Genomic DNA, 17,339 nt, shown 5'->3' on the forward strand with positions numbered 1-17,339 from the left:
ACCCAGTGCCTGGACAGGTGCCTGGACAGCTGCAGGCACAGGAGTCCCAAAGCAGCACTAATAAGGACATTGAGCAGGGCACTGCCACCATCCCTGGTACAGAGGGGAGCCTGGCCATGACCCCACCTCTGATCGGCCAAACCTCAGTGCCAGGGACAGCAGGGACACCCAGGGACAGCAGGGACACCCCAGGGACAGCCAGGGACACCCCAGGGACACCCCAGGACAGCCAGGGACACCCCAGAGACACCCCAGAGACAGCAGGGACACCCCAGGGACAGCAGGGACAGCAGGGACACCCCAGGGACAGCCAGGGACACCCCAGGGACACCCCAGGACAGCCAGGGACACCCCAGGGACAGCCAGGGACAGCCAGGGACACCCAGGGACACCCAGGGACAGCAGGGACACCCCAGGGACAGCCAGGGACACCCCAGGGACAGCCAGGGACAGCAGGGACAGCAGGGACACCCCAGGGACAGCAGGGACAGCAGGGACACCCCAGGGACACCCCAGGACACCCAGGGACAGCCCAGGGACAGCAGGGACAGCAGGGACACCCCAGGGACACCCCAGGACACCCAGGGACAGCCCAGGGACAGCAGGGACACCCCAGGACACCCAGGGACAGCAGGGACACCCCAGGACACCCAGGGACACCCCAGAGACAGCCAGGGACAGCCAGGGACAGCCCAGGGACAGCCACTCACTGCTCTACAGCCCTGGCTGCCCTCCCCACACAGAGATGGCACTGCCACAGCCAAGGATGAGGAACTGGAATGTGGCCTGGCTGTCACATCGGGGTGAGGAAGGGCCTCAGGGTGACCTGGAGCAGAACTGCACCCTCAGGTGAGCTCTGTGCTGTGGAATGTGCTGATCCACACGTGCAGGGCCGGGAGATGCAGAAGGTGAGCCCGGTGCTGTCCCTGCAGGGCTGCTGCCAGCCCCTCCAGGAGAGCTGGCTGTCAATTATTCAGCGGGGCCATATCCATTACCTGCTGCTGCGGGGAGGCGGATGGAGTAACACCTGCCCCCCTTTGGCCCCCAAAGCTCCTCGGGGAGGCGGATGGAGTAACACCTGCCCCCCTTTGGCCCCCAAAGCTCCTCGGGGAGGCGGATGGAGTAACACCTGCCCCCCTTTGGCCCCCAAAGCCCCTCGGGGAGGCGGATGGAGTAACACCTGCCCCCCTTTGGCCCCCAAAGCTCCCCGGAGAGCGCTGGGTGCTCCTGGAGGGGAACAGCAGCCTCTGGCACCACAGCTCAGCAGCCCCAGCACTGGCAGCCCTCCCCAGGACAGCACAAATAACTCACTTTTGCCTAAAATAGGCTCTGGTTTTTATACAATAGCTGTATATTATATATATATATATTATATATATATATATATATATATATATATATATATATATATATATATATATATATATATATTATATTTATACAATTCCTATTCCCAGAGACTTCCACTAGATAAAAAATATCTACTAAAATCAACCATGACAGATACTTTTTTTTTTCATTTGTATCAACTGCAACACTGCCCTGAAATTTTCTAACATTTTTATAACAGGCAAGATGATATTTCGAAGTATAATCCATGACTTGTGATGGCTTTATTTTAGATTAGTTTCTTTGATTTTAAATTACAGATAATCTTGTCACAAAAAATTTCTTCTGTGCTACACAATTTTGGCAAGAAAGCTATTATGCTAAATGTATTTTCTAAGTGTCTTCTTTAAAAGAACATAATCCAACATCCTTTAGGATGAGCAAAATGCAAAAATTAACTTTAATCTACCATGATTTCTCCTTCTCTCTACAGCATTCACTCTCTATCCACTTAGAGGCTTAAGCTAACTGCCACTTTCCATTCAGCGCTGACTTAAATTGAAAAAAAATTAGATGTTATAAACTACAAGATACTGAAGAAAGTTATTCAAGACGTCTTCCTTTTTTGTACCATCTCCTGCAATTCTTGGAAATACATCTTTTATCCAGTACTTTCATTCAAATTTTACATACCACTTGCAAATGTGTTATACTATTTATAAGTGCTACTAAAAAAACCCAAAACTCTTCTCCACCGAAAGCCACAGCAAAATTCCCAACAGATGAAAAGGTCAAGAATGTTTTTATTCAAGGCAAACACATTTGTAATAATTTAGGCTAGCACAGAAGTGCAGTTTGTTCTCATCAAAAGAGCAGTATCTCAAACACAAGCTACATGTTTTCATGGAGAAACTGACTTGACTTTGAAGTGGATACAAACCCACCGGGTTTTCTTGTTAAACATTCAGGAATAGATACACAGTTGTTATCCCAACAACGTCCACATAAACTCTGCAATTTACCAAACCCGAGGGTTAAGTTACCTGATTTTTCTCTAACCATTTCCAGACACACTACGAGCCCATCCTATGGCAATTCCAAACTCAAACATCCTTACCTTTTTCTGGACTTAAATTTTTATATACTTCAAGGTCTGCCATTAAATTTGTAACTCAGGCATTATTGGCAAGCGGAATGGAAATTCTCCCTTCGGGAAAGGCTCAGCTTGATCTCCACGCCTTCAGAGCCAACACAATTGGAAGGCAATCCTTGGAAGCAGAGCCGGGCGCCGCTCCTCGGGACGAGCCGGGAAAGCTCGGCGGTGCACAGCGCTAATCCAGAGGGAAGGGCAGGTAACTCGGCTCACGCCGGGGAGCGCGGGGGCCGCCAGCGTCTGCCGGTGCCGGTGCCGGTGCCGGTGCCGGTGCTGGTGCCGGTGCTGGTGCTGGTGCCGGTGCTGCAGCTGCGGGGCGGCTCCCGCATCCCCGCGGGCAGCGCCGGCCACGGCAGCGCTCGGGCAGCTCCGGGCTCCGGGCAGCTCCGGGCTCCGGGCAGCTCCGGGCTCCGGGCAGCTCCGGGCAGCTCCAGGCTCCGGGCACCGCTCGGGCTCCGCTGGGGCTCCGGGCAGCTCCGGGCACCTCAAGGGCTCCGGGCTCCGCTGGAGCTCCGGGCTCCGGGCAGCTCCGGGCAGCTCCAGGCTCCGGGCAGCTCCCGGCTCCGCTGGGGCTCCGGGCAGCTCCGAGCAGCTCCGGGGCTCCGGGCACCGCTGGGGCTCCGCTGGGGCTCCGGGCAGCTCCGGGCACCTCAAGGGCTCCGGGCTCCGCTGGGGCTCCGGGCGGCTCCGGAGGTGGGGCGGGCAGCGGGGCGGCTGGCGGGCAGGGATGACCACGCTCCGGCTCAGGAGCGGCGGAGTGACGCAGGCTGGATGCGGGAGGGGACACCCGAGCCCGCTCCGGAGTAACCCCGGCATCTGCAGAACCCCCAGCTCCTCCGCGGCCTTTGCCCTGCTCCGTGCCCCTCCTGCTGTCCCTCACTCCAGGAGCAGCCCCCTGCAGGGTCAGGCACAAACGCACACATGCACTCGGCTGGGCTGTGCATCCCGAGCAGGAGTGCCCCGGGAGGTGCTCAGCACCAACTCTGCCGGCAGCTTCCGAAACCCCGAGCTCCTGGGCTGGTTTAAGGCATCCCAGTGCTCCTGGAACCTGGGGGTTTACAGGCAGTGTGGAACAACGGGCAGAAGCATCCAGACTTGCACAAACTGCACTTCCTTACAACGGAGCCCAAGGGCTCACAGGGCTGGGAAGCACAGCAAGAATGAAGTCAGCGCCACATACAATGCTTCACGTCTTTCATTTATTGCATTTTCTAATTCTTTCCCTCTTCAGCTGGCCCTTCCACTGTGACATTTACATGAGCACAACAAAGGAATTCCCAGATGTATTCCCAAACATTGTGACAGCAATAAAAGAGACAGAATTTGCCTAGCACAGGCCAGGAAAAAGTTACATGAGAGACAAAAAAACCACCCCTCATAGTTTCACATGCCTGCAGAACATCAGTGGGATGGGAGACAAGATCCAAGTGGATCATGTCTTTACTTCCTGAGAATGTTTTACCTCCTGAGAAATCATTATTTCTTAGCTGTTGCTAAGACAGAGAGCTTCCCCCCGCCTCATGACAAACTCAGCACTCTGTGGGGTACCCATGGACCATGTCCAGCACCCTGGGAAGTGAAACGAGACCCCAGACCCACTGCAGGATCTCTTAGCTGCTCAGCTGTGGCTCTCCTGGCACTGTCAGGCTGGGATGGCAGGGGGTGGCACACTCTGAGGAGGGAGTGTCACCCACTGCCAGGCAGAGCAGGGGAATGGGGCAGCCACAGCCTCACCCCAGCTCTGGGTCCCACCATGTTCATGGCTGAAATCCCCACTCTGAAGCCTCTAGACAGCTACCAGTGCCTGTGCATCGAAATGATGTGCTATAGCTGCAGTTCAACAACAAAAAATAAACTGTCTCTGCTGTACCGTTTAATTATTGATATATCAGATTGCACTTGATAATGTGTTAAATGCAAATTACTCACACTCCTACTGTTCTGTTAATTATAATACAAGCTATACACAAACACCTTCAATGCCACAGCTGCTCTGCAAGGAACCTTACACAATCACCAATACATTCTTCATTATTTTGTCTCCAGAATAAACTTCCTTTTGAAACCAGACGTGCTTAAATGCTACATGTCTTTAGAAACTCAAGCCTGTTATATAGGTTAGAAGAACATTACAGCAAACCAATGAAAATGTTATGTAATTCAGTTGACAGGTGCCAAATGGTATAAGACCTGTAGATTTATTCAACTTCAAAAAAAATCCAAAATCAATCCCCATGACAACTTCTCGGTGTCAAGCCAGGTTTTGTATTTAATCCCAAGCCCTGTCAGTTGCCTTGGCTCTTCCCTCGTCCCAGGGCTCACAGGCTCCTGCTGGGAATGCCCTGCAGGGCCACAGCCCACACAGCTCCAGCAGTCCCAGAGGTGATGGTGACGAACAAGCTTCCTGAAAAAAACCTCATTTCCCTTTACCTGCAGCTGACTGACATCAGTGATCACTAAGACAAGATCTCTTCAGCCATTCTGCTGACCCGTGGGGGCTGCACAGTCCCCAGCTAAGGTCTGGCAGGACAGTAACAGCCTCCCCTCCACGCTGGCTTTCCCCACTTAGGTTTCCTGCCCACACCTCACCAGGCTCAGATTACTGGACAGAGACACAACACTGCAAGTTCTACTGCAAAATATCCATTTTCCAATAAATGAGAGTATGATTTAACTAACAGTTTGGAAATTACAGCATCAGAGGAAGGTTCATTTTCTAGCTCATTGGGTTTTCCTTTATCACTGTCAAAATAGCTGGAAACCAGCACAAAGCCTAATTCTGCTAAAGAGCAAGAAAAGCTGATTAGAGAACTAACACCTCTTACAGGGAATAGATAATGAAATAAGGAGATAACAACATCTTCATAATCATCTTCCAAGTGTAATCTTAGATCTGAACTGTGAGACAATCTCCTTGTGAAAAGTCAGCCAGCAATGAATAAAACTTTGCATCGGCTGCACAGAAAACTTGTCATTTTTATCAGATTAAAGCTTTTATCAACTCATTTATCGTTAATGAAGACATGGTTCTGTGGAAAGCTGAGGAATACAAAAAATGAAAGGGGAAAAATACTTGGCATTAGAACACAAGCACCTGAAACATTGTCTGGAGACAGATCCCACATGAGACTCCTCCTTTCATTAACAGATGCAGAGACAGACACAGTTCTTGAACAAAGCACAGAGAGTTTCTTCAGGCACTTTAGGCCCTTTTTAAACCTCAGTGGACTTCAATACATTAATTCCCTAATGCTCTTCTTGCAAACACATTTCCACTTACATCTGTTTGTCTCGAGGAATGGATTGTGGATATCTCACATAAATCAGAACGTGAACCCAAACACAAATTCCTGCACTACTAACTCGTTCTGCTTCCCCAGCACCATTCTGAAACTCCAGCTGAAGCAACTGAAGATAAAAGGCTGAATCCTGCAGCCCACAGCTGGCATCTGTAGCTGTGCCACAGCCCTGCACGAGGCTTCAGCAGAGCTAATTATAGAGCACTGCCCATCAGCAAACATCAGGCCTGAAGGATTTCTGCAATCTGGCAAAGCTCCAGGACTGCTCCCCCAAAACTCTTGTGCTCCAATAACCAAAATAGGCCATTTGACTGCATAAAAAAGGACAGCAGAAGGCATTTTATGTTCTCAATGGGCACACAAGCCTAAGGCCACTGAAGCAAGGAGAGGCTCTCCGTGGTTTCCTCATCAGGATGTTGGACAGCCAAAGGCACCAGGATGTGCCCAACACGACCTGTGTCACCTGGCAGGCTCAGAGCCACTCACACCTTCCAGGAAATTCCCTTTCCAAGGTGAAACAACAGGGCAACACAACCTGCTCCATCCCTGACAGCCTGCTTCCCTCCAACCAGAGGCTCCACACAAGTTTGGGGGTTAATTCCCACAGATGGTCACAAGCATAAATGAATTCCAAAAATCTTACGGGGGGAAAAACCCCAATCAGATGCAATGATAAAAACTGGAATTATCTAGATGCAGTTTTGGCTGGGGAAGTACTTGCCTTGCTGATTGGGAGGCACTGGGAGCCACAGGAAGGTTTCCTCTGTACACTTTGGGGTTTTTTTCCCTTTATACTTTTAACCCCGACCATCTAGTAGCAAAGTTAAATGGATGTTTGCTCTGACAGCACAGCCATTCCTGCATTGTTACTGCCAGCAAACAAACAAAACATGATGCACACTTACAGCTTAAAACCCCTGGAAAAATAAAAAAACAATCTTCCAAGCCTAGAGGGATGCTGTACTTTGTATTTTGGAACTGCTTGCAAGAGGAAGGAAATGAAAGTGGGTTCATCAAATCCTCAAGGCTATTCCAAACATTCTAATTGCTTGTCTTCTCTGTTCTGCAGAAACTGCTAAAACAGCTCACCCCAGCCCCTGTCTCTGGTCTGTTATTCTCTGTGTGCACACACTGCTGTATCTCACTGCTGCTGCTGCTGCTGAAGAAAACTGACATTTTTGCTTCTGGGCAGATAAGACTCCCCAGAGTACAAGGCACAGCAGCAACCTCCACTTCTGTAACCAAAATTTTCAGACATAAACAGATAAGAATTTTAATATCCTGCAAATGCAGCCATTAGCAGCTTTTCTTAATAAAATTATAAAATGATGAGAGAGCCTTGGGCAACGTGGATGCACACAGTATTTCACTACACACACGACCCTCAGTCATCATTTAAAGACAAGCTGTGTGGAAAGCCCCACAGCTGTGTATCAACAGTTCTTGTGTACCAGCCTGCAAGTGTCCCAAAGCAGCACTAAAAGCCAGCAGAGAGCAGCCTGATCCCTGTACAGCAGCATCTCCTGACTGGAATGGGAGCACTGCTGCTTGCATCTGAAGTTCACTGGACACAGGGATTGAACTGGGACCACAGACAGCTTTCCAGCCTTATTTCCCATTAGTCAATACACTGCCTGCTAATCACATTTACAACTTCAGAGCAAGAGCACAAATACAATGCTGTAACAATTCTTTCAAAACCTGTCAATCTTCCACTCAAAATACCTTAGGTTTTCCTGGGCCAGTTTCATATACTTGTGGACAATTTTCAGCTTGCTCTTGTGCCAACTTCCCCCATCAGCTCAAATAAGCCTTTCCCTCCTGAGCTTTCCCTTTGCAATGCACTCAGAGCCAGCAGTCACATCCCCTCCCAGTCTTTGATTTCCCAAACCAAACAACCCAACTCATCTCCTCTCCCGTTCTGTACCCTCCTCCCTGTTCCTGAGCTGCCCCTGCTCCAACACTGCTGCCCAGAACTGTGTTAGGCTGGGCCTCGTGGCACCAACACCTTCATCTTACCCCTGAGCGCTCAAAACTGCATCTTCCTTCAGCTGATCACAGAACCAGAGTGCTTTGGGTTGGAAGGGACCTTAAAACTCACCTTGTTCCACCCCTTCATGGGCAGGGACACCTTCCACTGCCCCAGGGTGCTCCAAGCCCTGTCCAGCCTTGAACACTCCAGGGATGTGACATCCCAGGGGCCGGTGCTGTCCTGCTGCTGCAGGGGCACTGCACTGCAACAGGGCTGCAGGCTCAGCTGGCTGCTGCTGCTGCAAGATCAGCCTTTTTTCCTTGGGGATGTTTGGTTTTGTTTGGGGTTTTGTTGGTGTTTTGTTTTGTTTTTTACACAAAACAATCAAACCACTCCCAACAGACACAGAGCTTCAGTATTTTTATTGATGCAGTCCATGAGTTCTTGCATTTGAGCTCCTCAGCAGGAGGTGAACAAATGGAACTCCATCTGCTCAGGTGCTTAAACTAATGCAGGTGCCACAAGGGTGTGAAGGAAACACCAGAGATGAGCACAGCTGGGCAGCAAAATTCCTCTTGTGCACCTCTGCAAACACTTCCAGTTCTCCTAAAGATACTCCCACTCTTTTTAAGAACACCAACTGGCCCCGTGGGATATTTTTACCTGGCCTGCCCCAAGGGGCAGCAGTTCCTCCAGCTCACAGGTTCAGTTCCAATCACTCCAGACAGCCCTGATGGAGCTGCCCCCCTGCTCCCAGTGAGGGTGCTCTGGGATAATGTGAGCAGCCTGAACTATCAGCACAGCCTCTCTGGAGCAGCAGAACCCCCCACTCATTCCTGGGACATGCACCCCCCCTCACAGCACGCTGTGGGACTGTCACCTCTGTCACTGCCAGGGGGAATTCAGCCCCTCCACACACTCAGAGGAAAGGAGCTGTCTGTGCAGTGCCTTGCTTAGGTTAAAGCAGACAAATGGGAAGCCCTGATGGATTCGGCCAGGGAAAAATAGATAATCTTATCTGGTCATCAATCAAAGACAGATAAATTAGGCCATGAAATCTTTCTGGTCTAGGATTCCTGCTAATTATGCCCTGGGCTGTAGATGATTATCACTTTGCAGACTCATCCCTCAATAGCTGTTCATGGATTGCTGGGCTGTGCTGATGGATCATTACCCAGCCTTGCACCATCAGCAGGATAAAGGTGGGGTGCTGCCCTGTGCTGACACACCACCTCAGGCCTCAGAGCATGCACCAGACTCCTCTTCCACTGTTCTGCAGTGGCAGAGCTGCAGATACACGCCCCTGTAGCTGTTCCAGTCACACAGTGGTGCAGGAGAGCAGGGAGCTGCCTGGGAAGAGCAGGGATTAACAGGCATCTGCCAAAACACTGCCTCGGTGCTCAGGGCACCCGGGGGAACACGGCCCTGCCACAAGGTCAGAGGGAGCTCTGAGGGAAACGTGATCCCACCAAAACCAGCGGGACCACACGAGTGGCCTGACAAACCCCAGGAACAAATTCATTTCACCGGAGAAGCAGAATGGCTCTGCCTGGAGATGACAGCACTTTCCCTCTAACACAAGTCCCAAGTGCAGCACACACATGAATTAATGTGACAACACCACTGTCAGACTTACTTACAGCAAGTTATTAACATTCTTCTGGTGTCCCAAATAGAACTAGAAGTGCTCACGGGCAAGGGAAAAAGCAATACAGGGAAAAATGGGGCTCTCTCTGAACTGGCTTTCATTAGGAAGATTCCCAGACTGACAAATGATTAATTCTCCCACTAAGCCATTAACTTCATAGACAGTAATATAACCACAGTGACAAAAATGCAGATATAGTTTGTTTTACAGTGGGCTGCAAACCTCTCCAGTCCTGAAAAACACACTGAAAATGGAGCTGTATGTTCTCTAGGTAAAAAAATCACCACTGCTTTGAATGAGATGAGTATTTCTATCTTTAATTCATAGCCATTCCATGCTGCTGCTATTAATAGTGCCATAAATCTGCCCTAAAGCGATGGGTTTTAATTACTGACCTCAAAGGGAATAAAGAACGCAAGGTGTGGGCCTCTCGGAGCAGCATTAGGAAGTCACTTCCCCAGCAGACAGACGTGTCCAGCTGTCTGATTAGATGTGACCTGCTGGACCCCCAGCCCCTGCCACCCGCAGCACAGCGAGCACGACCCCGCACAGCTGTGCCAGGCTGAGCTGCAGCCCCTCTGCGGGGTTCACCCCAGCCCAGGGCTCTGCCTGCCCGGGGCAGCCTGCCCGGGCTGATCCCCGCGGCTCCAGCACTGGTGGGGCCAGCCCGACCTCGGTGGCTCCGGCACCGGCAGCACCGGGGGGATCGGTGGGACGGGGGGATCAGCCAGACCAGGAGGGATCGATCGGACTGGTACCGGGGAACATCGGTGGGATCGGTCAGACCAGTGCCGGGGGAATTGGTCGAATCCGGGGACATCAGTCAGACCCGGTAGTGGGGGAATTGATTGGATCAGGGGCATTGGTCGCAGCCGGTACCGGGGGAGGTCGGTCAGACCCGGTACCAGGGGTACTCGGCCTGATCAGGGCATCGGTCAGACCCGGTACCGGGGGGAATTGGTTGGATCGGGGGGATCAGTCAGACCGGTACCAGGGGTCATCGGTCGCAGCCAGTACTGGGGGACATCGATCGGAGCCGGTACCGGGTGAAGTTGGTCGGATCGGGGGGATCGGTCAGACCCGGTACCGGGGAAATCGGTCGGATCGGGGACATCGGTCAGACCGGTACCGGAGGAATCGGTCGGATCGGGGGGATCGGTCAGAGCCAGTACCAGAGGTAGTCGGTTGGATCGGTCAGACCCAGTACCGGAGGAATCGGTCGGATCGGGGGATTGGTCAGACCCGGTACCGGGGCACATCGGTCGGATCGGGGGGATCGGTCAGACCCGGTACCGGGGCACATCGGTCGGATCGGGGGATCGGTCAGACCAGTACCGGAGGAATCGGTCGGATCGGGGGATTGGTCAGACCCGGTACCGGGGCACATCGGTCAGATCGGGGGATCGGTCGGACCCGGTACCGGGGCACATCGGTCGGATCGGGGGGATCGGTCAGACCCGGTACCGGAGGAATCAGTCAGATTGGGGGATCGGTCGGACCCGGTACCGGGGCACATCGGTCAGATCGGGGGATCGGTCGGACCCGGTACCGGGGCACATCGGTCGGATCGGTCAGACCCGCTACCGGGGCACATCGGTCGGATCGGGGGATCGGTCAGACCCGGTACCGGGGCACATCGGTCGGATTGGGGGGATCGGTCGGACCCGGTACCGGGGCACATCGGTCAGATCGGGGGATCGGTCGGACCCGGTACCGGGGCACATCGGTCGCAGCCGGTACCGGGGGCGGCGGTCGCGGAGCGCCCCCTGGCGGCGCCGCCGCAGCCCCGCCGTTCCTCGCCGCTCCCGGGGTCCCGAGCGCCCCCCGAGCTCCCCCCGGCCGAGCCCCCGCACGGAGCAGCGTCCCCACGGGATGTCAGGGACCACAGCAGCGGGATGCTCCAACAGAAACTGCAGAATAAGCGGAATAACCGTAACTCACCGTGGAACACGCCGTTGTCCGCTAGGAAGTGCCGGCAGTACTGCAGGCAGCTCTTCTTATCCAGACTCCAGTAACTCATGGTGGGGCAGCTTCCCGCTCACCATCAAAGGCTCTGACCTGCAAGGGAAACGGGAGTGGGTAAGTGGGACTTGATTTACCAAAAATGCCCCCTGCTACTGCAGGCACTGCAGCTGTTTGAGCCCTTTATGCAAAATGGTCCGTCGCTTCACACAAAGATGGCAACAAAGTTCTTCACTCTCCAAACGTGCCCATCCCCATGGATGTGCAGGCAAAGGGCACGGTCACATCACCTGGATGGAGCCAGAGCTGCACTGGTGCCACCAGCCAGCAACTCCCCGGGTGCTGCAGGGAGCAGTGGGCACCCCTGTCACCTCTGTCACCACCACCCGCCCCCGCAGGCCACTGTGGGGCCTGGAGACACGATCAATCCAATCCATTCAGTGATGCTGTCCCACATTTAACAGGCTGCAGACACATCCGACAACACCACGGAACCATAAATCCTGCCACATGAAGGTTACAGTAATTAAAAAGGTGATTCAAAGGTAATCACCTCCTGATTCTGAGACCAGAGCAGAGTTATGAGGACACTGGGCCCCGTGCCCTTGCCCTTGGCAGACATTGCCCTGTGGCAATGAAATCACCCATGGACAGGCAGTTTGAGCCTGGGGAGGAGCACTTACATCAGCACCCAAAATTAACACTGACGGCTACAGGCAGGCACACCAGCATTCCATGCTTCTTTGAAGCCATGCAATTCTTAATCTCCTGTCCTGACACCAAATCCTTTTGCTGGATCCTCCTTCTCCCTTTGCTATTTTATGAAGTTCAGGTTCTGGTTTCAGCAATCCAGACACCCCTTCCTGTTACAAGCCCACTTTGGTCTCCCATTTTATCTCCCTCCCACCTTCACTCTGGTCAACCCAGCTGCTTGCTCGCCCACACTTCGCACAAACAACTCCAACTGTCTTTATCCAAGCAATTCTAGCAGGATGTGAGGACACTGCCACCCAAACCTCCTCATAAAATACTGCCGGGGGGCCTGAGTAACAAACCCACCCCCGGATGAAGCACCACAGCACATGCAGGGCTCAGCTCTGCTGAGGGACACAGATCCATTTCATTCAGAACAAAAAGGACAACGAACAATCTGAAATCCCAGGAAATGGTACTCCTCTGATCCTTAACGACCAATTTAGCCACAATCCATTCCTGGGGTGCAGACAGCTAACAAGGGAACAGAAGGACCTGGAGGACCTTTCCCCTGTCCCCAGGCAGCCTCAGTGGCAATGCTGGTGCTGACTTGCAAGCGCCAGAGACCCACAGGGCAGTCCCAGTGTGACACCCGTGCAGGTCTGAGGGGAGCAGGCATGCTCTGATGCTCTGCTGCAGCTGGGAGCCACCAACACCTGTCTGTGCCTTGCTCCATCCTAAAACGTCCCCAGGCTCCACTGGGGGTGTGGTTTGGGTATGGACTGTGCACTGGTGACACTAAAGGCATGTTCTGCCAAGCTTTGGAACCCAAGCAGCAATACCCACTACCTCTGCCAGGCTTCATTCTACATTTCCTGCACTTTCACCCTCGCCACCCACGAGCTTTCCTTGCAGCCTGCACTAAGGCCCCTCTGCCTTAAGTAGCAAGACACAAGCTCTTAGTTAATTTTAAAGCACAAGAGTAACACCACAGTCCAGCCTACGGCCAGGCCTCTTGCTTTAGGCTACAGAAGTCCAAGAGGCATCGTGTTTTAATTAAGGAAACCATATCAAATATTCACCAGTAAGAATTTGCACACAATAAGAGCAGATCTTATCTCCCACGCAGAACCCGTGTCGCAGGGGAGATTTACAGGGAACCGTGGCTGTCACTACAGCCCTGCAGCCTCTGAAAGAGCCCCTGAGCCCCCTCCCCTCCCTCTCACGGCCCGGCTGATACAATCCTCCTTTGTTCCTGCACAAAGGGGTCTCCCACACCACGGTGGCCCCCCGAACAAAGGTTCTCCCGGGCACATCAGGGATGAAGGCAGACTCCCGAAGGGGCTGCATCAGCTGACACAAACATCCCACAAGAAAACCTTCCCAAGAAACACCAGCCGTTTTTGGATAGCCCTCAAAGTTATTTGCTTTACAGGATTCCAGGAGAGCCCAGCCAAGATCATGCCTTACCCTACAGTACAAAAAAAAAGCAAACAAAATCCTAACCAACCCCACACTTGGGCCAAATACCATCATTTCAAAGGGACACACACTTAGGAACTTAACAAATTTGCATCATTTCAATACAGGAGAAGAACATTCTGTCTATGCCACTGACTAAAATGCAGGCTGTACCTGTATCACTTATTTTATACATCTATTCGCATAAGAAGTGTCCACAAGTATGTAAGTAGGTTTAATTAGGACTGTTACAACAAAACTGTTTTGGTAAAAAGTTACCAAAATCCTGATCAGATATAAATCTGAGTTCAAAACAAGCTTGATAAAGCAGCCAATTCAGAGGGAGTTGAAAACACTCCTCACTTTTCCACTCTGCAGGTTTCTCAGCTTGGGGTATCATTTTCACAATAAGCAAAATTCCTGCAGGTTCAGCCCTGAGCCTGCCACATTCATTCCAAATCGTAAAACAATTGGTGCTTCACCTCCTGAGAGCAGAGATGCTAGTGCAGAGTGTCAGGAATCCACCTACTTTGTATCTGGATAAAGTGCATTAATCTGGAAGCTGAGCAAGGTGTCCATTATGTGCTGTGCAGAAACACAGCACCTTGAGAGAGCTGCATCTGCTATTCTGGCTGATTCATTTCCATCAAACCTGTCAGCTGCCTTATTTCTGTGCTTTGAGCACTGTGTTCCATGAGAGACACTTTTCCAAGGAGCTTTGATTAGTTGTACAGAGCTGCACTTTACAAGAGAGTTATTAATGCAAGGAAACTGATACTGCTCAAGTTATTAATGGAAGTAAACTGGTATTGCTTGTTACTAATAGAAGTAAGCTGATATTGCTCGAAGTTGGATGCAGGAAATAAGTTAACTTATAAGTTAACTAATATTTACGTGTGCACACATGAATAAACAGTGCAGATACACACAGATGAGGTGAGAGACATGATCCACTGTTATCAGAAAGTGGGCAAACTCCTCACAAGGAATGTTTCATTCTACACATGCTTTATGAAGTTATTTGATTCTAAAAGCAGTAGCAATGAATGTGTAAGGTATTCTGGAGGCAGCAGAGGATGCACGTGCCCTGCCCAGGTTGGCAGAGATGCTTCTCACAGCAAGAGGCTCAGCACCAAGAGCAATGCCTGACCCTCCATGTCTCACCGTGCTCTGCAGCTTCCCCTCACACAGAAAAATCCCGTGTGCTGTGCAGGGAATTCCCTCATTCCAGGGAATCACAATGCTGCCACCAGCAGCTGCAGGCTGAGCTGCACTCAGCAAAACCTTCTCAGCTCGGGCTGCTGGAAAGGCTCAGCACAGACCTGCTCTGGAGAGCAGCAGCACAATCCAAATATTTACCTGCACTGTTTAACCTGGACACGGAGCAGGTGCCCAGTGAGAAGGGGGAATAACCCACGGCCAGGAGGGTGTTTGAGCCCAGTGGCAGCTCTCAGAGCAGCACCTGGAGTGAGTGCTGATCACCTGCCCTCTGCCTGCTGGTGCCCGGGGCACTTGCACAGGTAACAGCAGTGACTCCATCATTCCTGATCAGTCCTGACCAGGGATCATTCCTGATCATTCCAGGGCAGAGCTGCAGGACACCAGCACTTCCCTGAGACAACACCACAGCTCCAGGAGCAGGGATCATTCCTGATGGCAGGGCAGAGCTGCAGGACACCCGCACTTCCCTGAGACAACACCACAGCTCCACTTTCAGAGCTCAGATCTACCCAGTGAACACACGTGGGAAGTATGACTTATAAAAAACAGATTCCTTTCCTTAGCCCCAAATGGTGTATAAAGTTCATGTTCCTGGTAATTAAAGGAAAGCCAGAAAACACTGACTATTAAGTAGGCTACTGCTTTTGGAAGCTTGTACCCATTAATGATAAATTTTAGCATGAAAAATAGTTCAGAGATACTGGACTCTCCAATTGACATAAAGGAAAAGTGTAACAAAATAATAACATTAATTTTTAAAAGGTAAGAAATGAGAAGAGCAATCCAGAGTCACACAAAGCCACCCCAAATGGTGGAAATAATACCATGATGGAAATGATGCTGTCTTGGCCCAGCTATGGCCAGAGCCCTCTGATGAGCTTTAGAGATCTCAGTGTGGGAGGAGGACAGACCATCTGGCTGGCACTAAGCAGCAGGAACAGAGTCCAGAGAGAAAGGCTGGGCTTTATGTGGCAGCTGGGACTGTGGTGGGGGCATGTGGCATCTCTGATGACACCATCTCGTGTGGGCAGCTACCTCCCAGCCACTGCAAACAGAAAATAAACACCAAAGGACAAACGCTACTTTGAACTTCCCCTGGAGACTCCTGGAGTGGTATTGAGAACCTGAGCAATTCAGCTTCACAACAAACCTGCAGTGTTACTAGAAGGGAGGAAGTGCAGTGCTTTATCTTCAGTTTGAGAATAAGGCAGAGATTCACTTGCTCTCCTCAGAACAGAGCAGGGCTGCCCAGGGGGATCACTGGGTTTTCTCCACAGTTTCCTGGCTCTATAAAGAAATGTTCCCCACCAAGCTCTGCCTCATTTCCCCAGTGCCATCAGCACTCAGCAGCTGGGCGGGCACGCTGCAGAGCACACAGGCACTTGTCCAGGACACGCTCCCCAGGGCTCAGCCCTTTGTTGGTGTCAGGAATAACAGGCACTGACCAGAGGGAGAGAGCTCACCTGCACCTCTGTTCACATGCAGCCAGGAAACTTCGTGCCCTCACCAACTTCCTTCCCTACCACATTAAAATACGCTGCAGGTTCTCTCCGAGTTAATCAGTAGCCATCAACAGGAACTGCCCAGACCACGGTTTTACTTTCTAACCAAAGTGACAACTCTGGTAGAACAGCTCTCAAGCTCTCGGAGACCAGTTCTGCACAACAGGAGCTGGATTTTTTGAAACAGTATCCACAAACCAAAGAAGTTCTTGGATGAAAAGCTTAGCCATAGTTAGACCTAAAAACAACAAATCTGAAGAGATTATAAAACCCTAATATGACAGTGTTCCATGGGGCATCCACCCATCTGCAGTCTTGGGCTTCTTATTCCACTAAGCCACTAACAGTCACCCAAATATTGCTAAGCATTTAAGCTGGTCTAAATTCATGCAGATTTAGATTTAATTGTCACACAAGCCAGGCTCTAAGGGTTCCACACATCATCTGTGCAAATCTCCACTTTAATCACTATCAAATATCATCATTCACTGAAAATAACTTGCATAAACATTGCTAAAGTTACACATATGGGAGCCAGGCAGAATAGGCAAGCACACAAGATGGAAGTTCCATACTGCTGACACAAAAAGACACTTTATCCAACAAAATGATATAATTTTCATACTTACTAACTATGTCATTAACGTATGGCTACTTTCCAGAATTAAAGCATCTTGTAGGAAACCAAAAGCTTAAAAAATACCCTTGGAGTTACAATCCATTTTGAACAGCAAATATTTAACCATAAATATTACCAGCATGAAAAAAAAAAAAAAATCAATAACACTTGGCAAGAGAAAACAAAACTGTCCAGTATGGGATCCTTTTTTTATTTCTCTAGGAACTGGTCTGGAGTAATAAAAGCAGAGATTTTTGCTTGGTTTATTTTTCTGACAGATGAGTTCCCTAATCAAATGTGCCAAGAGGCCACAACAGCTGTGCTGGCACCACGCTGGCAGCAAAGGTGTCTGAAGGGCCAAGCCAGAACAGGAGCAAAGAAACACATCCTGTGGATTTCCCTGGGAGCTGCTGGAAACTCAGAATTCAGAGATGTCTAAGCAAAGGGGAAAGGCCACAGCAGAGTTTGGGATGCAGATAC

The 17,339-nt window shown here is 51.0% G+C and overlaps 1 protein-coding gene across 10 annotated transcripts in view; it reads right to left on the minus strand.

Moving 5' to 3' along the window:
* The window catches only part of PLCH1 (phospholipase C eta 1), a 58,857-nt gene that overhangs the window by 36,013 nt on the left and 5,505 nt on the right, over positions 1 to 17,339 (minus strand). For 8 of the 10 annotated variants that reach the window (XM_064385018.1, XM_064385017.1, XM_064385016.1 and 5 more), the window contains exon 2: positions 11,343 to 11,459. In XM_064385018.1, the coding sequence (XP_064241088.1) occupies positions 11,343 to 11,421 (79 nt within the window). In that variant the 5' untranslated portion in view covers positions 11,422 to 11,459. Of the gene's footprint in view, positions 1 to 2,446; positions 2,713 to 11,342; positions 11,460 to 12,046; positions 13,248 to 17,339 lie in introns of those variants that run through there. The other 2 variants (XM_064385019.1, XM_064385021.1) reach the window with 2 other exon arrangements.

This window comes from Passer domesticus, chromosome 11, assembly GCF_036417665.1.
Source record: "Passer domesticus isolate bPasDom1 chromosome 11, bPasDom1.hap1, whole genome shotgun sequence".
Taxonomy (NCBI): domain Eukaryota; kingdom Metazoa; phylum Chordata; class Aves; order Passeriformes; family Passeridae; genus Passer; species Passer domesticus.